General features: G+C 37.5%; 2 protein-coding genes across 4 annotated transcripts in view; one reads left to right on the plus strand and one right to left on the minus strand.

Annotated features, from left to right (window-relative positions):
• Positions 1-9959, minus strand: part of pdgfrb (platelet-derived growth factor receptor, beta polypeptide) — an 80190-nt gene extending 70231 nt beyond the window's left edge. Inside the window, exons 1-3 of one of the 3 annotated variants that reach the window (XM_079839628.1) lie at positions 9539-9959; positions 9233-9258; positions 7741-7975 (exon numbers count right to left, since the gene is read on the minus strand). The gene's annotated coding sequence lies outside the window, so the exon portion shown is untranslated. The remainder of the gene's footprint in view (positions 1-7740; positions 7976-9232; positions 9259-9538) is intronic. The other 2 variants (XM_079839627.1, XM_079839626.1) reach the window with 2 other exon arrangements.
• A 9609-nt stretch (positions 9960-19568) lies between these two features.
• cdx1a (caudal type homeobox 1a) overlaps positions 19569-22013 on the plus strand; it is a gene marked incomplete at its 3' end in the record, with an annotated part of 28936 nt that continues 26491 nt past the window's right edge. The window contains exon 1 of the mRNA XM_079839459.1: positions 19569-21486. Within this exon, the coding sequence (XP_079695585.1) occupies positions 21120-21486 (367 nt within the window). The 5' untranslated portion in view covers positions 19569-21119. The remainder of the gene's footprint in view (positions 21487-22013) is intronic.

Here is a 22013-nt window from a genome sequence, read left to right on the forward strand (position 1 = left end):
TCTCTGTCTGTCTGCTTGCCTGCCTGTCTGTCTGCCTGCCTGCCTGTCTGTCTGCCTTCCTGTCTGTCTGTTTGCCTTCTTGTCTGTCTGCTTGCCTGCCTGCCTTCCTGTCTGTCTGCTTGCCTTCTTGTCTGTCTGCTTGCCTTCTTGTCTGTCTGCTTGCCTTCTTGTCTGTCTGCTTGCCTTCTTGTCTGTCTGCTTGCCTGCCTGTCGGTGTGTCTGCCTTCATGTCTTGTTAGGGGATTGCTAAGTTGCTAAGGTTGCATAGTTGTTAGGGGATTGCTAAGGTGTTCTGAGTGCATTAGGTGGTTTCTAATTGTCTTGCCTGAAATGAATCCTGCACCGTCTCTAGTCTCTGTGATCTTCTCGTCTGTAGATGTGGCTTGCATCTCTCTTTCAGTGTGCATCTGTGGGATTTGTTTCCCACCCGTTTTATGGTCCAGCAGGTGAAAATGGTTTTTTTTTTTTTTTTTTTACAAAACACCAACTGTAACTATGACCAACAAGTGACGCTTGCCTTAGTAAACACCACTAAACAAGTCAGAATGACTGAGAGATAATACAGTCCACCATTACAGTCAAAAACATGAACTCATCAAACCAAACCCCATCCCTCCAAACAACCCGTCAAACACCCCCACATCAGAAACACTCAAAGAGAGAGACGGGTTTAAACGATTACAGCTCAAACTCAGACTCAGTTCAACCAGCCAGCTATCAGAGCGACAGAGAAGGAAAGGAAGGATGAGGAAGTGGCTGTAGCATTCCTGCGGTGATGGAGAGATGATGAGCGTAAGACCAGAAACACACTCGACACAAGTACACAGACACGAATGACTACTCAACACTCTGCAAGTGTGCAATCTCATAATAATGCTCCAAGTGAGAAATTGTATAATAACTATTTCTCTGGACCATACCAATGGAAATTTGGTTTAATAACTTCCCAGAGCTTCTTCACACAATTGTGTTCCCAAGCAACATAATATGACAGCATTTATTATTATGCATTTCAACAGGCGCTGAGACAGTTTTCCAGGAAGTGGGAACACATGGGATCGAAACTGTGCTCTATTTGCAAATGGTTTATGTGATATTTCAATATGTGTACAAGTTTAATTTGCATATTTGGATGAAAACATACCTATTGCATTATTGTCACATTATCACCCACTTGAGTTCTAAAGTTTGCTACGGTTTCCTGTGGCTTTAAACTGAATGTTATTGTTCAGGCAGATAGATATAAACATATCAACGGTTTAACTAACTTTAACTAACTTTGCCATGACTGTAGTTTGTGAAATGACCGTAGAAGTTTACACAAATCTATAATGCTCCTTGTGGCAACACTGAGAACTTGGTCGGACACATTTATTAACGTAGCAATGCATGAAATCAAAGTTGTGTAGCTACAAGCATTTGCATTCGCATAGAAATATCCAAAAAGCTCTGCCGGATTGATCTCTACAATCAGCAGAGGTGGACATGGAAACTTTGCATTGCAGTGAAGTAACGAAAAAACAACACAAAAAGTCATGCACACAAACACCGCCAATGCAAACAAATACACACACATACACTGATAATATTTTCTTTGGTCTGCTAAGCCAGTTTTCCCAGTCCAACCCAACACTGTCTCCCTGTGTCTCTGTTTGACTTGGACTGAGTGCAGAGAGAAGACAGAAATGAAGCTCATTTAGACTGATGACGATAGCATCATCTGTCTTTCTTTCTGCATTCTTGTAATAGTCGTTGGTCATCGTTATTTCTGTGTGCTGTAATCTTAGTGGTCATTAACCGCAGGATGCAGCAGATTAAACAGACACTTGAGTGAACGAGTGAAGGAACTTCACCCTGATGAAAGAAGGAAAACTTCTGCTCGAGTGCCAAAGGAGACTAAAATCTGAATCATGCCAATGTTCCTTTGCCAATTTCCCCGGTAATATCTTAATATCATACTAATACCTTGATTTTTGGACAATTTGCAAGGAAATAAAATGGAAAAACATGAACTAGTTTTTATGATGATACCATGGTAATGCCATGATAGATGATATTGGTTCCACCTGCACTCATTTCATTCTTAATGATTGCCAATTCATTACTTATAGTGACTCAGGAGAAAATGATATAAACAGGAGAAATGGATGGAGGGATGGATAAATAAATAAATATATATATTTAAAATATATATTTTTTAGATTAGATTCAACTTCATTGACATTGTGCAGAGCCAAGGAATGAATGATCTAAAGAATGAATGAATGAATGACCAAATGAATGAATGACCTAATGAAGGAATGACCCAATGAATGAATGACCCAATGAATGAATGAATAACCAAATGAATGACCAAATGAATGAATGATCTAGTGAATGACCGAATTAATTGCCTAATGAATGACCGAATTAATGAATGACCTAATGAATAAATGAATGAATGACCCAATGAATGAATGATCTAGTGAATGACCGAATGAATGAATGAATGACCTAATGATTAAATGAATGACCCAATGAATGAATTATCTAGTGAATGACCAAATGAATGAATGACCTAATGAATGACCGAATGAATGACTGAATAAATGAATGACCTAATGAATGAATTATCTAGTGAATGACCGAATGAATGAATGACCTAATGAATGACCGAATGAATGACTGAATAAATGAATGACCTAATGAATGACAGAATGAATGAATGACCTAATGAATGACCGAATGAATGACAGAATAAATGAATGACCGAATTAATGAATGACCAAATCAATGAGGAATAAATGACCGAATGAATGACCGAATGAATGAATGACCAAATGAATGAATGATCTAGTGAATGACCGAATGAATGACCAAATTAATGAATGACCCAATGTCCCAATGAATGAACGACCGAATGAATGAATGACCAAATGAATGACCGAATGAATGAATGACCCAAATAATAAATGAATGAATGACCCAACGAATGAATGATCTAGTGAATGACCGAATGAATGAATGACCTAATGAATAAATGAATGACCAAATGAATGAATTATCTAGTGAATGACCGAATGAATGACCGAATGAATGACCTAATGAATAAATGAATGACCCAATGAATGAATTATCTAGTGAATGACCGAATGAATGACCGAATGAATGAATGACCAAATCAATGAGGAATGAATGACCGAATGAATGACCGAATGAATAAATGACCAAATGAATGAATGATCTAGTGAATGACCGAATGAATGACCAAATTAATGAATGACCCAATGTCCCAATGAATGAACGACCAAATGAATGAATGACCAAATGAATGACTGAATGAATGAATGACCCAATTAATAAATGAATGAATGACCCAATGAATGAATGATCTACACTGTAAAACTTTTTTTTGGGGGGGAAAAATTTTGAAAATTGATCATTACATATTGGCCCAATAAATGACTTCCAAATAATTATCCCCATGCAAAAAGATGCATTGTACTAATCATAGCTTAAGGTCTTCACTCAAAATTCAAATTGTATATTCACCGAACATATTTAATTGTGCTCAGTCAATCTATGAAGTCGAAGTGAAAAATAAATTTTGGCTGAACAAGTCCTACGTCCGAAAAACGGTATACGCATGCGCTTGAAGAGAACCGTTCGTGACAAGAGATTTCAAAGGTGGAGCGGCAGCGCGAGCGGAGCCGCACCAGCAGGTGCTGAAGACTGAAACAGACATTCCCAAGAGAATAGAGATATTTATCTCACAAAGACGTTGGTGAGTATTTAGCACTGAAATTATTCTCCAGAGTTTTGCTTTATGACCCGGTATGAAGTTTAAAAGACATTTTGTAGAATCACGAGTTCATGCATTAATTTAAGCGTGTGTTCTCGTTTACCTTTACTCTAATGGTAGCCAATAGTTTTTTCCTCATATCTTATATGTATAAAACAATAGGTAATAAGTAAATTAAGTCATTTGTGTGATATGTGTGCCATGCGACCCGGTGCCGGAGATTGCGTTTGGCGTCGGCCTCTTTCAGGGCTTAAGTTATTGCCTTTTAATATCAAACACGTCAAGCTGGTGATTTTCTTATTCATCCATTCATTCGTCTCGTCCTCATTATATAATGAAGAAACTTCTGTTCTGTCATTTGCTAGATGTGATGCAGGGGAGCTTTGTCATTAAGTATATTTATGTTAATTTTTATTTTTATTTACAGGTTTTTAGCATGCAGTGCTGTGTTTTCTTCACCACATTAAGACATCCTGTTATGCAGAAGACTTATTGAATGTATTCAGAGTTTTTCCTTATTGAAAATAAGGTATTTTAACCAAATATCCTGTGTTGGAATTTACTTGTTAATAAAGTAATGTGATAAAATGTCAACCCTGTTGTCTGTGTTCTGTATTTTGCTTAATATTTGGGCTATGTTTTTAGTCATTTTTGTCTTTTGGGCAGTGAGAAATAAACAATTGTGACTACAATTTAAAACATGTAATTGGACCAACCTCACAGTTTCACTGTAAAACATCAAAATTTTCTAGTGACTGACCACATCTACATTTTTTAGTTGGCCAAATTGAATTTCTGTGAATTCAATTTTATCAATTCACAGAAATTCAATTTGGCCAACTGAAAAATTTAGATGTGATCGGTCACCAGAAAATTTTAAATTGGAGAGGTCTGACATTTTTTACAGTGTTGGTAAATTACATTTTTCCATTGGCTCAACATATTATTTCTAATTGAGCCCATGTTAACAGACTGTTGCCACAATGGATAAAATTCAATTCACAGAAATTCAATTTGGCCAATTGAAAAATTTAGATGTGATCGCTCACTAGAAAATTTTGAATTGGAGAGGCCTTACATTTTTTTTACAGTGTAGTGAATGACCTAATGCATGACCGAATTAATGAATGACCAAATGAATGACCGAATTAATGAATGACCCAATGAATAAATGAATGAATGACTCAATGAATTAATGATATAGTGAATGACCGAATGAATGACTGAATGAATGACCCAATGAATGAATGATCTAGTGAATGACCGAATTAATGAATGACCTAATGAATGAGCGAATGAATGAGCGAATTAATGGATGACCGAATGAACAACTGAATGAATGACCCAAAGAATGAATTAACGAATGACCCAATGAATGAATGATCTAGTGAATGACCGAATGAATGGCCTAATGAATGACCGAACTGAATGAATGAATTACCCAATGAATGAATGAATGAATGACCTAACAAATTAATTAATAAATGACCGAATGAATGAATGGATGAATGACCGAATGGATGAATGAATGACTGAATGGATGAATAAATGACTGAATAAATGACAGAATTAATTAATGAATAATATTTTTTTTTATTAGATTCAACTTTGTCATTGTGCTAATGTAATTTAGCTATAGGCATTTACATAGTTTATCTGCTGCTTAGTTGATCAGTAATAGTCTTCTGTATTGTGCCTTTGAAGGAACCACGCACTCAAAGATGTATTTCCTGAAGTGTTTTGTGTGTTTGTGAATCAGCGCAGCAGATCATGTCGGCACATGGGGGTCTTTGCGGTTCTGCCTGACCCTGTTCATGAGCTCCACTCATCCGCTGCTAATGGGGAGCACATTTTTCATGGGACTGGTATGCGGCCCAGATGAGGGGGGTCAGGAAACAGCTGGTGACGCAGCAGTCATAGAGCGATCCGTCCGTCCCACTGTCCATGACTCGATTTCACTCCTGACAGTCCTATCGCAGATATCGCATACCCTCATGTCTTACTCACACACATGACTAATAACAGCCTGTTCAAGAAGAACTGAACAGAAACTCCTCATGACACAACAATGAGTTGAACTAGAACCGCATGAGTGATGGGACTTTCTAGGACGCCGTGCCATGAAGGTTCTGCACCAGCGCATTAGCACACGAGAGCTTTGGAATCCGAGATCAGATGTTGAACATCTGTGTGACTTACAGCCCAGAGTCCCAGACTGATCGAAATATATACAAAGACCTACGCTTCAGATAACCATCAGTGCCAATTGAACCACAGTCGGCTCTGACTGGCTGTAGTTGTTTGGGTTGCAGTGAAAAATAATTCATGCACAATAGATTTTTGTAAACACTGTGCACACCTTATTCTAATAATGTCATTTTTACAAGTCTGCCTAGATGGCATTACAGCTATAAATATATATCCTGGATGGATAAATGCATGGATGGATGAATGCATGAATGGATGAATGCAGACAGTGTATATATATAGTAGTAATGGCTGATGAAAATATAAATATATATATTTTGATGAATAAAAACATAAAAAAGAACAGCATTTATTTAAAATAGAAATCTTTTGTAACAATATACACTACACTGTTCAAAAGTTTGGGGTCAGACATTTTTTTATTTCTTTTAATTGAAATAAATCGATACTTTTATTCAGCAAGGATGTGTTATATTGATAAAAAGTGAGAGTAAAGATGTATATTGTTAGAAAATATTTATATTTTGAATAAATACTGTTCTTTTTAACTTTTTTCCATCAATGAATCCTGGAAAAAAGTATCACAGGTTCCAAAAAAACATTAACTCTATAACAATAATAATAACTGAGTATCAAATCACCATATTGATGATTTCTGAAGGATCATGTGACACTGAAGTAAATTCAGCTTTGCATCACATAAATAAATTATATTTTAAAAGTATATTAAAAGAGAAAACCATTATTTTAAATTGTAATAATATTTCACAATATTACAGTTTTATTCTGTATTTTTGATCAAATAAATGCAGGCTTGATGAGCATGGGATACTTCTATAAAAAACATTAAAAATAGTAATGTTTCCAAACTTTTGAACGGTACTATATATAGTTTTTCTGTGCATTTATTCATGCATTTATATCCATCTGTTTAAGATCAAATAAAGAGCTTTCCGTACAGCTTTTAAAGCTTTTTTAGGGACAAAGGCTCATCATAATGATATAAACAATGTGACATTTGCTTCACGTTTTTATCAAAATGTTTGTAAGCAGCATATGATAAAAGTCATGAATATAAACCGCTAGATTCTGGTATGCTGTCAGCCTTTAAATGCTCTTATACGACACACACAAACACTGCTGAGAAAAGACAGAGAGTTCGAATGACAGCAGAAGCGTTCAAATAAACCATCAGCACCACAGCTCAACACAAACAGAGGACAACACCGCATTACAACACCTCACAAACATCTGTAAAGTCTCACCGACGTTGACGACCGTGTGTAAAGGTGTTCAAACACAGACTGTAAAACACAGATTTGTTTGCTCTCCCTGAACCCTGCACATTCTCGTTCAAACGCAATGCGTTTAACACACAAACAAACGCAAGAAATTGGCCTTTTACCAAATAAAAGCAGAAAAAGTCTCACGATCACACAAGCCCTCTAATGGCAGTCTATTATTGCCCACATCTGGATGAAAACGATAAACTTCTTCATGGCAGAACACGCATTAACCATTCACTAACGTAAGAGGGTTACGACTGTACTCAAAACAAAGTTTAGTTTACAATTGGCAACCATCTTACTTCTGGAAAATATCACAATTCTGCTGACCAGCTTCTCTTACAGCTTTGTTTTTCCACTGTCGTTCACTAAGACTACAAAAAGATTTCAAACCAGCGGTTTTCCAAAACCTCATATAGTAAAACAAGACAGAATCGAAAGGGAAGGACAGTTAAATCCACTCACATCTCTCACCTTTAGCAGCGCAGACGCCTGGACGTCAGATCAAAAGCATGTCTAGGAAAAGCCTCCGTCCTCTCGCTGTATGCCTCTCCTCGTCTCTCTCTCTCTCGATGTGTGAGCAACAGCGTCCAATTATCTGGCGTTTTGTAGTGGTCGCTCTTACAGCTGCGTGAGGGAGGGATGGAGCTAAAGCTTCGGTCTCCGGGGTCCCAGACGGAGAGGAGGTTGGGCAGCAGATCTGTTTATTTAGTCAAATGACCACAGCAGGGTTCACTCACTCGCTAGTAAAACCAACATGCCTACAAAGGTACCACAGACTAAAGCCTAATGCAGTTAATAACAGAAAAGTCACAGATGAGATCTCTTTAAAGTCTTGACTATTTCTGCAGAGAGAGAGTTTTGCTTAAGTCTCCTGTTTCTTCTGAGAAAAAGACTCTATAGTCTCACATGTGATTCCTCTAGAGTTTCAGAACAATTTAAAAAATGTCTTAAATCTGCAATCAAAAGTCAATATGAACTCTCATTGAATGATCTGAGCTGCTCTCCTCAATTTAATGCATACTGAATGATGATGACTAGTGATTAATCCGGGTCTGTTTTAAGAGAAACATCTTTTTTTACTTTATTTACGTCAATGAGTAACTGAGTTTGGGTTCTGTAAGATTTTTAATGTTTTTGAAAGAAGTCTCTTATGCTCACTAAGGCTGCATTTATTTAATCAAAAATACAGTAAAAAAAACTGCAATATTGTGAAATATTATTACAATTCAAAATAAATGTTTTCAACCTGAATATATTTTAAAAAGTAATTTATTTCTGTGACACAATGCTGAATTTTCAGCATCATTACTCCAGTCTTCAGTGTCACATGATCCTTCAGAAATCATTCTAATATGCTGATTTTCTTGCATTTCTTTTTATTATCAGTGTTGAAAACAGAAAACTTCCTATTTATATCAGAAACAGTGGTGCATTTTATTTGTCAGGATTCTTTTTGAGGAATTGAACGTTTAAGAGAACAGCATTTATTTGAAATAGAATCTTTTTAAACATTATACACAGTAAAAAATATTGCTAGTTTAACTTAAAGGGGTACTTCACCGCTGGAAAGATGAATGTGTATTTAAACTGGGTCATTTATGTAGTAGAAATGTGAAATTATTTTAGAAGTTGGTGCCTTCTAGACTAAGGAAAGCCAGAAAAATTATTTTTGGCTCATTTGGATGAAAGACAACAACTCCCAGAATGCACTTGCTTCCCTGCCCTACAAGGCCACTCCCAAGTCACACCTACCGGTTACATCTCTTGCCCACTGCGGGACCACCCCACCGTCGTTTTCATTTTTATAGTAATAAAATAATTTAGTTCAGTTAGAGAACAGACACTACAATTAAAAACTAAAGAAGCACAATCATTCGAATATACTACCTGGTTTCTACTGATACAAAGCTTAATGCTAAATCGCTGAAGTAACCCTTTAAAAAAAGTAAGTTACCTGGTTGCCTTAGAATGTTGAGTTAACTGTAATAAAAAAATTTAGTTAATACAATGGAGATTGGTTTAATGAACAGAAACTCAAAATATTATGTTATCTGAAAATTATATTATTAAGTTGATTTGACAAAAGAAAAAAGTTGCGAAAACAAATCATACTTTTTTTTTTTTTACACAGTATACTGTCACTTTTGATTAATTTAAGGAGCACTTGCTGAATAAAAGTATACTTTTCTTTACAAACTTTGAGCAGTGAAAGAGCAACCTGTGAGCAATGACATTTTCCTGAAAACAAAAACAGCCGTACCGTGTGGAGAAGGAGGCCTCTCTGAACGCGGCGGTGTCTTTCTTCCAGAGGTTTAGTAGACCTGAGGAAACACACAGCAACACGAGCCCAGCCAGAACTCCTCAGCAACAGTCGCCTGTTTCTCTTTCGCTGAAAACACGAGCCGCAGGGAAATGAGACGGGTTTTGGCAACTCTCACAATGAACTGCCCTGCTGAAGAGAAGAAAAGAAGAAGAAACAAAAAGAGGAGAGAAAGTTCTTTTCAGGGCACTCTGTGCAGACGACACTCGAGCCAAAATAAAAAAAAAGGAAAATGCAAAGGAATAAAGTGCGGTTTTGGTGTAGGGAAGGTGTGTCAATAGCGGCGTATGGTGCTGAGAGCTCACGCATACACATATACAAAGTATGAGGGTCTGTTTTCAATCTTGGCTTTTCTACGCTCTCTCTCTCTCTCTCCCGGGCAGCAAGCAGTGTAGCTTGCAAATTCATAACAACATCCAACAGCTGAGTAAGACCTTTTCGCTTTATTACAGGGAGAGAGAGAGAGAGAGAGAGAGAGAGAGAGAGAGAGAGAGAGTTGTTGGCATTCGCCCTGTAATTGTGTGAGTGAACACAAAATGTCCTGATCAACTGAGACTCATTAGAGGCCTTGAACAGACACACAGGAGCGACAACAACAAGCTACACACAAAAGTGCAGGAATAAAAGGTTCTGTGCCAAAGAATTACAATGCCGGCTTGTCACACACATTTTGTTATTGTACATTCTTGGGCTTAGTTTTTTCTCCGCTTAACATGTTGAAATGCAAAACATAATTGCTATATCACACTTGTATTAAAGGGATAGTTCACCCAAAAATAAAGATATTTTGAAGAATATGGGTAACCAAACAGTTGGTGGGTCCCATTGACTTCCATAGTAAGGGTTTTCTTCTCTTTTGTGTTCAGCAGAAGAAAGAAATTCAAACAGTGTTGGAACAACTTGAGGGTGAGCAAATGAAGAATATATGTTTTATTTTTGGGGGAACTAATTCTTAAAGATCAGCAATCATTTTGCTGTTCCTGTGTTGCTGCTTAACCCTTGTGCATCCTTATGGACATTTGTGGCTTTTTCAGCTTTTCAGTTGGTTTAACTTAAAGGGGGTACTTCAGCGCTGGAAAGATGAATGTGTATTTAAATTTGGTCATTTATGTAGTAGAAATGTGAAATTATTTTTGAAGTTGGTGCCCTCTGGACTAAGGACATTTTTGGCTCATATGGATGAAAGGCAAAAACTCCCAGAATGCACTCACCATTTTGTTTTTTTTGTTTTTTGATAACTTTGCCTGTGGTAATGCTAACTGCATAAAATTTGCCACAGGTGTGTATTTTTACATTTCCTTTAAAAACTATTTTGCACTAGGTGCACAAAATGCTTCCTCTCAGCCCCTTTTGGACAAAAATGTCTCAATTGAAACCCATTAAAACTGCACTTTTTAATCTCATTGCCATTTAAATATAAAATGATGCAATCTTTGTTAATAGGCTTTCATTCTGTTGGCAAGGCTTCAAAATTAAAATTTTGACTATTTTTTTTACCAGATGGTGCCATTTTTTCAGATTTGTCGTATAAAGCAAATACTCACTTTATTCCTGTTTTCTGTTTATGCATATTATAAAGTCAATTTGATAAATTATGCAGCTGTAACTGTGTGGGTGTGTTAGTATGGATGTCAGAGTGTGGTGTGTAAAAAAGTGGGGGGAAAAGTTGGCACTGCCAAAAACAAAGTTTTTGAGATATCAACCTCAAATTTGGAACACAGCTTGTTTAGATGTATGGCTTTGATTTTCAAGCAGTTTTGGAGTTCAAAATGTTTAATAAAAAATGTTGTATATACAACATTATTCATAAATCATTTTCATTATCTTAAACCTCTATAACTTATTCATATTAACTCTATTAACTTTTTTCTTTCACTTTTTAAACTTATTTGACTTCATCAATAATCTGCCAAGGGTCTTCTTTAAAATGAGACCAAATTTAAGTCTGTGCTCCCAATATTCATTTTTTATGACAGATTTTCCGATATGAACATTTGTGTCCTCTATGGACCTAAGTTATGTGTAACTTTTTTTAATTGATGCACAAGGGTCACAATAAAATAAAATAACTTCAAAATCCCAAATAACTTAATAACAATTTGTGTGACAAAGTTGACAGAAAATACACAATTAACTTACTAAAAATTGTGAAACTCAACTCACTTACCAGAGTCTGGCCTTGTTGAATCATAGCTGGTGAATATGGAACAAGGACCAACAGGAAGAAGATTGACAGATATTACCTGTCTGCTTTTACAAATGACGTTAAATATATGACATGACCCAAGCAGCTTAAACGCTTATAAAGGAATTGGGCCGTTCACACCAAGGATGATAACGTAATTTAACGATGTAACGTTAGTTTTAAATGTTTTTTTTTGTCCACACCACAACTAGAACGATAACTAGACAGAGAAATGATGTCGTTGGAATCAACGTCATTTTCCAGTAGATGATCAATAGAAAAAAAAACAAAAAAAAAAACATTGAAAACCAATCACAACCCAGATTTAAAGAGCTCGAGCATAAAGCGGCAGACAGTATAACGGCAGCGCGCGCTTACAACAAAACGTTATAATATCTTTATAGTCATCGTTCTTGGTGTGAACGGGCTTTAAGTAGTTTAAAAAAGATACATATTTATATTTATGTTACTTATGACACGCGAATAAGGCGAGCTCTCTTGTGTATTGATGGCGACGTTCTGGTTTCACTTCAATCTTTTGATTCAAATCGAGGCTTTGGAGTGCGATTCAAAGTCATGTGATACGCCAGACAAATATCAGTTGAACAGCATTCAACTATAAATAAATTTAAATAATAATTTAAATTAATTATTAATAATACATTAATTAAAATAATTGGATTATAAATATAATGTTCACTGACTTATTGAATGCTGCATGATCCGCCATGTGAACTGCAAAAAAAGCGAATTAAGTAAAAATAATTCAATAAATAGGCCTAAGCAAACCACACGACTGGAATTACTTTAGATGGGCATATGTTCATATAATTTATTATATTAGGCTATAGCTGTATTTTCTTTTATACTCCTCTCAGACAAATGCAGGGTCATTTTAGTTTTACATGCAGCATTAATTTCATAGAAACTGATTGGAAATGCAGATGCAAGATGTAGCCTAATTTGGTTCAGCGGCCGAGTCTGACATCAATAAACTGACACAAAACGAATAAAAGTGAGTCATGTTTTTATTTAAGAAAGTTTAGCACACTCATAAATACAGTTTTGTTTTCAGGAAGGAACAAACTGTCCAAATACACAAAGTTAAAGTTACATTAAAAACTGCTGTTAGCTTTATTTGCTGAATCAGAAAACAACAGTTTCAGAGAGACGTCAACACAGCGCTGGATCTGTGAAACGTATGGTTTAGTCCAAGGGCCCGAAAATATAATCTGCCCCGCTCAGTAAACATCCTCTAATTACAAACAATGTGAACGAGACTGTTATGAGATAAGTTTGATTAAACTCCATGACCACACACGAATGCAGATGGACCCAGATACAGTGCGTTAACAGTAGCTATTCATCCTCTTGTGTGTCTGACAGCATGTCCCACACACACAAACATGTGCAGAAAATATACACAAACATACGCAGCAGCTCAACACACACACATACACACAAGCAAAACATACTATCTGTCTTTATGATGTTCTGTGACCTACTGACTGAACATTTATTTGACTTTTCCGCAGTCCAACTAGCATTTGTCTGAATGAGAGAGAAAAAAGACTTTAAAAGGTGAAAATGTTCACTAAAATGACTGTCTGGCAGCAGTTTCGTCCTAAACTCTCCTGCCTCAGTGATCCTCTGACATTCGTTGCACATTGACCCAGGATCAGCTCTCCTGGCTCAGACTCACTTTGTTGGCCCGGTTGGGCGTCTACGAGCTGATCTCGGGTCAGATGCTGTGGTTCGTCGTCAGTAAACGCTCTCATTAGTCAGACTAGAGAAGTACCGGAGCATGTGGCTCTCAGAGCTTTGCATTCTCTCACAGCTCGCTTTATCTGCAGCTCGTCTCATAAAGAGCCACTGAAGGAACTAATTGGTCAGGCCTCTGTCAGTAAATGGTGTGTGTGTGTGTGTATGTGTGTCCTTTGGGATTTGAGAGGAGGAGGTGCTTCCTTTTAAAGTCTCTAAAAGTTGGAATGTCACTGTAACACACTCAAAAACAGCTCATTAACACACACACACACACACACACACACACACACACACACACACACACACACACACACACACACACACACACACACACACACACACACACACACACACACACACACACACACACACGCACGCACGCACGCACGCACGCACGCACGCACGCACGCACGCACGCACGCACGCACACTGTGTTTTATGGGGTCTTTCCATAGACATAATGATTTTTATACTGTACAAACTGTATACTCTATCCCCTAAACCGAACCACCAAAGAAAACTTTCTGCAGTTTTACATTTTCAAAAAACATCACTTAGTATGATTCATAAGCTGTTTTCTTGATGGGGACCAAAACATGTCCCCACAAAGACAAAGATTTTTGATATTGCCATCTTTGTGAAGACACTTTGGCCCCATAACATATGGGTTTACCTGAACCACACACACACACACACACACGCACGCACACACACACACACACACACACACACACACACACACACACACACACACACACACACACACACACACACACACACACACACACACACACACACACACACACACACACACACACACACACACACACACACACACACACACACACACACACACACACACACACACACACACACACACACACACACAGAAATGCCCTGGCAACCATCTATAACATTAAAATATTAAATATTAAAACTGTTTTTTTTTTTATTGTTGTTGTCTGTTATTTGTGTAAAAAAACAATTTCAGAATATAGTAATGCTTCAGTAAATTGGTATATTGGTAAAGTAACAGTAAAGTGTGTTTAGATACAGTATATGTGCATGCTTAAAGTTTAACAAATGTACTATTTTTGCTTTTAGAATTATTGAAGCACCGAAAGTACACTGTAACAAATTGAACTTTGTTTAACAAATTCAGCTTTTAAAGTTTATTCAACTATTTAACATGAAAAAAGTTTGTACAACTAATTGACCCTAAGTTGAGAAAACTCAAAATTGTTCTGCAGCTGGTTGCCTTAAACTTTTAAGTTTTCTCAACTTTTTTTTTTTTTAATGTATACGACTTTCAAGTTGCAGTACACCACCTCCCCACCCCCTTCCATAATATATCAGACAGAAGATTTCCTCATGAGCGCTGATGTCAGTGTGATCTGAACAGACATTAACCCCCATTGAGATTAATAAACAGTTAAATATGAATTCGGTGTCTCACAGAGGGAAATATCTTGTTATATGATGGATAACTGCAGCGCCACACGTCCTGCTTAAAGAGCTGTGGTTTAGATCGCACTAACAGACGTCTGAGAAATGCTGAGTGTGAAATGAAATCTCTATATCTGGCCCAGAAACAGCAAAGCTAACAATAAAACCTCACTTCTGCCTTTATAATCTTGTTTTTGATCTATTTTAAGCAGAACATCTGGTGAACTTTGGGGAAAACTTTACAGTGGGTGGAATTGGTCTTTTCCCGTAAATACATCTCACTGTTTATTTTTGTTTAGGAAATGAGACGAGAGTTCCTGTGGTAAGTTAACATATGGATATTTTGTGCATCTGTTGCATAAATATTGCAGAAACTAAATTATGCATTTTAATTCAAAGGGGAATAAACATGCATAACATGGTGTAAAAAGATTTACATTTGCCAACAAGTCACATTACATAACACATTTACATGCATGCAGTAAATCTAAAATAAGTATTATTATTAATAATTTTACACACATTAGTTTCTCCACTTGGGGACACTAAATATTCAACTATATTACTGGTCTGCCCACATTGACACTATGATAATTGAAATGAGCTGGATGACATCTCCAGAGCAGCTGTACAGCCGACTCAAATTCTGTTGCATTATCTGTTGCTGAAGCTGCTTTGAAACAATCTGCATTGTTAAAAACGCTATGTAAATGAAGGTGACTTGACTCCATGAGTTTGATTCTTTGCATTTGGAGGTCAAAGGTTGGGGTTGCTTCTGAGGATGTACGGCTGGACTGTTTCAAATATGACTGATGATCATGGTGGAACATGTTGAAGTCAGAGCTCAGACTCTCATCTCAGACAGGAAATGGAGGAGGAGAGATGGCCAATCCCTTATGCTGCTCAAGGATCAACTTTGTGTGCGTGTGTGTGTGTGTGTGTGTGTGTGTGTGTGTGTGTGTGTGTGTGTGTGTGTGTGTGTGTGTGTGTGAACACTTGAGAATGCTTATTTTTAAGTGGGCAAAAGGGAAAAGAGAGGGAAACTGTGTGTGCTGTGCATCTCTGTGTGTGAAAGAGAATAAAAAATGACATGCATGGGAGAACGTTTGACACAGTGCAGCTTAAAACACTTAGAAACATTTGTGTGAATGTGAAAATAAAACATTTGTATGATTGTATGACAAGTTTGTGCGTGGGTTACAAAGATATAAGTAATTGAGAAAAATTTTGATAAATCTTTATATACCTGTTTTAATAGGGTACTTATATACTATGTGCCTCTTACTTACCTGGAGTGTGAAATCCATTAAAGGGATAGTTCACCCAAAAATCATCATTTACTCACCCTCAAGTTGTTCCAACCCCATATGAGTTTATTTGTTCTGTACAAAAAGAAGAATGTTTGTAACCAAGCAGATCTCGGCCCCAATTGACTAGGAAAAAATCATTTAAAGGGATAGTTCACCCCAAAATGAAAATTACCCCATGCATGATTTACTCACCCTCAAGCCATCCTAGGTGTATATGACATTCTTATTTCAGACGAATACAATCAGAGTTATTTTAAAAATGTCCTGGCTCTTCCAAGCTTTATAATGGCAGTGAATGGCAGCCCAAAATGTGAAGCAGAAGTGCATCCATCCATTATAAAAGTAATCCACACGGCTACAGGGGGGTTAATAAAGGACTTCTGAAGCGATTCGATGGGTTTTTGTAAGAAAATATCCGTATTTAACAAGCTATATACAGTAGCTCTCGGCAGACTGCCTTTCGTATTCAACTTAGGGAAAAAGTGTATCTGGCGCAACTGAACTGCGTCAGGCGTTACACTTTCTTCATAAGTTGAATACTGAAAGCGGTCCGCCACACTCTAAAAAAAAAAAAGGTTCTATATGGCACCAAAATGGTTCTTCGTCGTAATCATAGAGCAACCACTTTTGGTGCTATATAGCACCATATCTTAACATGTTCTGTACATGGTAGCGGTACTATATAGCACCATAGTTAGCAGTGCTATATAGCACCTTAGTCAAAGAACCGGTGAAGAACCTCTGAAGAACCGCTGAAGCACCAAAATTGGTGCTATAAAGCACTTAAAAAGGTCCCCCTATGATTACGAGCCAAGAACCATTTTTGGTCCCATATAGAACCTTTTTTTTTAGAGTGCAGAAGCTGGATATTTTACTGTAGCTATAAAGTTTTAAATATGGATATTTTTCTTACACAAACCAATTGCTTCGCTTCAGAAGGCCTTTATTACACCGGATGGCTTGAGGGTGATAATTTAAATTTTTGAGTGAACTATCCCTTTAATGTCCACTGACAGCATCCATCGGATCCAGTTACTAAAAGGAAAATGAAAGCTTAGCACATAATTAATATTAATACTAGAGGTGTGTAATAATTCATATATTTAGTTGAGAGACATATTACCAGAACCTGTTTCTCCATCCTGGAGAAGTAAATCCTAACAGGGCGGCTGAGCTACATGTGTAAATGTTTATGTACTGTATATATATATAAACAGACACGATTTTTATAACATGCCTATGGATAACATGGCTATATTTTAAGGATGAAAAATATATATGAATAAGGGAATGTGTATACTTTAAATAACATTCTGTCTAAATGTAATCATCCTGTGGTATGACAAATTATTTTTGTAAAGGTATAAATATTCCATAGTCTCTAAAATAATATGAGCAAATGAAAACTGCATATTTAGTAATTATATATGCTGAAAAAAGTTTTAGACTGAGTTTAGCATGTCACATCATAAGACTCTTTCCAGATTCAGTTTTCTTCTCTTTTTTTGTGCACATTTTTGGTACCGTTTGTTCAAACCATTTGCCTTACAATGTAAATGTGTCTTTGAAGGGATAGTTTGAAGAATGTCAGTAACCAGGCAGTTGACAGTAGCCATTGACTTCCATAGTAGGGAAAAAAAATACTATGGAAGTCAATGGCTACTACCGTCAACTGTCCAGTTACTGACATTCTTAAAAATATATTTTCTTTCGTGTTCAACAGACGAAAGACATTCATACAGGTTTGGAACAACTTGAGGGCGAGTAAATGATGACAAATTTTACATTTTGGGGTAAGATAGCCTATTCCTTTAATGAATGTTACAACTCACATAGTAGGCTAATTCATGTAAACATAGTACAAGTTCTGGCTCATCATCAGGTTCAGTGATATTTATAGGCCTATCATGTAAAATCTTCTGTCGTGAGAATGACTAGGAAGGGACTGTGCTGTTGTGGTAATGAGAAAAGAAGACACATTCCTTTAGTGAGTGTCTGACAGTTGTTTACTGCCCCCCTGAGGCCAAACAGAGACTGAACTGAACAGGCCATATCTACAGTCTTCCCAATTCACAGCCTTCTAAGATTCCGATAAAGATCTTAAAACTACTATGCGCAAATTATATAGGGTGAATACTGGTAAAGTGGGACACTTTCTTATAATTTACCGTCAGCATAATTTTTTATTATGCCCCAAATGTCTTAGCCCCTCATATGAGACTATTTTAATAGCTTAAGATCTCTACTATACTATACAGAATAAAAAAAGAAAGAAACATTAAACACAGGATGGATGACTCTTCCTTAAGCACACATTGACCCCAAACCACATTTTTCCAGGCGTTACTGTCAAACTGGGACACCTTTATTGGCAAACTGGGACACTCAAGTCAAACACATTAAATTATTATTCAAGTGTAGGCCTAAAGAATTAAATACACTATAACAATATAAGCATCACTTTATTATGGGACAGCAGTTTCACCCACTCCCTCTCGCCTGCCCACAATATTTTGCATTGGGTTTAATTTATTTAATATAAATTTACATTTAAAAAAGAGGAACCTTCATGAGCATATCTTCTTATAGGCTAATTCATTTCACACAGGCTAAATGTAATTTCTGCTTTTTGTACGGTTAGTCTACGCGTCAATACAGCCTCCCCGTCTTCAATGATGCCTTCTTGGGATCATTTTCATCACCAAATTTGGCTTTACAAATATTGCAAATGTCCTGGCCATCCGAGCTTGTACCCTACATCTTTCTTATTTTCTTTTTGGCAGTAGGAGACCCAGTTATTTTAATAACTATAATAAGTACATAGTATGTACATGGGGAACAGGACTGCAAAATAGTGCATGTTTTTAGATATATATCATGGTCAGGGTTTTTCCTGGGTCAAAAATGGTCTTCTGTGGTGGTTGACACACACACACACACACACACACACACACACACACACACACACACACACACACACACACACACACACACACACACACACACACACACACACACACACACACACACACACACACACACACACACACACACACACACACACACACACACACACACACACACACACACACACACACACACACACACACCCTACCCACGTGATCTGCAAGCGCAATACTGATAATACATTTAAAAAATGCTAGTACTTTTGATCATCTTATTTTGATATCTCATATTATGTATGACCTGTATTTATGTATGATACATCGATGTTTGTTTCTTTTGTTCCTCATTTTTTACACTATTTAAAGATAATTGTTTTGGTATATTATATAATCATATCATCAGCTAGATAATAATAACTTTGTTCTGGTTTCACCTCACTCCAGTCTAAATGATTGTGGGCTATTTATTTTACCACACATTGTCAACAGAAATAAGCTGCAATGCTGTTGATAATTAAAAATAATTCTTACTACTATCCACTCTTGCTAAATTGGGTAAGCACACTTGTGTTCTCATTTCATCCGAGCTTGTACCCTACATCTTTCTTATTTTTTTTGGCAGTCTTTTTAAGGCAATTTATGAAATGTTGAATGTAAAAAGAATATGAAAGTTGAATCAGTCTTTGTTGAAATTACAAAATTTATGAGGGGTATATAAAAAGAGAACTAAATTTCCTCATTAGAATGATTTAAATGGCTGTCCCAGTTTGCCAGTAGTAGCTTACCCAGTCCCAGTTTAACAATACGCCATTGGCAAACTGGGACAGCGTCAAAATTTTATATTTAGTGTGACAGGAAAAACCGAACCAAACAGCAAAACAGAACTTTTTAGTCTTTTAGCAGAGAAATTAGGTTATAGGCCTATATAAAAACTTGTTTCCAAATATAATAAATGCATGTTATCAATGCAATATTGTAAATAATAATATAGCCTACTGTTAAATATAACAATAAACAATGGGATAATATATACTTGTAGATAATAATGTATCATGTATGGTAAAATAATGAGCTGTACGTGCTGAATGACAATGAGGACATGTAGGTGTTAATGTAAAGTAGCATGACTTCCAGCATCAGTGGCTCCAGCGCTCAGGACATGTTCTCTTGGTTCTCACGTCTGTCGGAGGAAGCAGAAGCCCGCGTGTCATCATCATTTGAATACAGAGGCCTTGATTTACAGTGTCGCTCATTTGTCGCTTTTATTGTGGCTCTTTGATGTGAGGCGCGCGAGACCCTTTGAAATGCACGAGCGCTTTCTGATGTAAAGAGTCACGAGCGCCGCTCTGACTCCCCAAAAAAACCTGTCGTGAAATATCACCATCATCATCACGGCCTTCATCACCTCATCGTCAGCATGGACTTCATCATTGACAGACATCATCACCTCAAATATTTTCTCATGGTGATCTAAATCAAAACCTTCAAAAACTAGATATCATCATCTGCATCATATTAAACATGCCCTGACCTCGTCACATTTTTGCCCAGGTAAGCCTGTATTCATCGCGGGCATCATCAAGTTAAGCATATGGTTCAGGTCAAATTTTGACTATTATGTAAAATGTAAATGCATAATGTGACAGGAGCGTTAATGGAGCGTTTGTCGCGTCGCCCAGCGGAGAAGTGGCGTCGATCACGGCATTCGGGCCTTCAAATGTCTACGTTCAGTTCTCAGCGTCGGTGATCTCGCGCCCTTCCGGCCAGTCGGCGGCACCTGTGCGTGTGTCATAAATCAGCTCAGGTGGGTGTCCCGGCGTGACGTCAGCGCTGGGCAAACAAACGCGCGCCCGCGAGCGCTGAGGCAAGGTGAAGTTCAGTTAAAGTAAAACTTTCAGCTCGCGAGGAAAATGTCCGTGAGCTTCCTGCTGGACACGGCCATGTACGGCAACCCCGCGAGACACCTGAACCTCAGCCAGCCTCACCTGAACGTCTACCCGTCCGCCCCGTACCCGGACTACAGCGGATACCACCCGGGTCCTGCCCTCGGGAATGACCTGCATCACACCGGCAGCTCGTGGAGTCCCGGGTTCGGCCCGGGTTCGCGTGAAGAGTGGCCGCCGCTCTACGGCCACGGGACGGGTCACTCGCTGCCGGTCAACGGCGTGGAGGTCAACGTCATTCCGCCGGTGGATCAGGGGCTGATGAGCGGCGCGCCGGTGGAGAGAGAAGAGCCGCAGGACTGGATGAGACGCGCTGCGGTTTCCGCGAACTCTGGTGAGAGAACAGCACCTCTCCTGACCCCTTAACCCTTCTCAATACGGTCCACATCACACTCTTTCACTTCCTCTACACTATTAAAAAAAAGTACCATAGCAATACCATGTTTTAGACATGCATCGTGGTACAGCCTTGGAGTCTTTTTTATAGATATGTAACTTAATGCTTTCATACAGTACAACATACAGTAGGCTACGGTGTTTTTGGACCCATTGGTAATGATGTTTTAGACAATAGCTACTGTGGTAATATGTTTTCTAGACATGCATTGAGGTTATACCATGTAATATGATGCTTTTCAGAAATATACCATAGTACAGTGTTTCTGTACAATATTGGTAATACCATGATGCTTTGATGTTTGATGCATTTAAAAAAAAGAGACAAAAAGTCTACAGCGTTTTTGAACAATAGGCCCTACTATTAGTAATACCAAGTTTTTGGTACAGTACTTTATTTTACAGTATGTGTACTTACCTAAGAAAGTACTGGTTAATATAAGGTTAGGCTTAGTACCTAGTTAT

This window comes from Gobio gobio, assembly GCF_949357685.1.
Source record: "Gobio gobio genome assembly, chromosome: 16".
Taxonomy (NCBI): Eukaryota; Metazoa; Chordata; class Actinopteri; order Cypriniformes; family Gobionidae; genus Gobio; species Gobio gobio.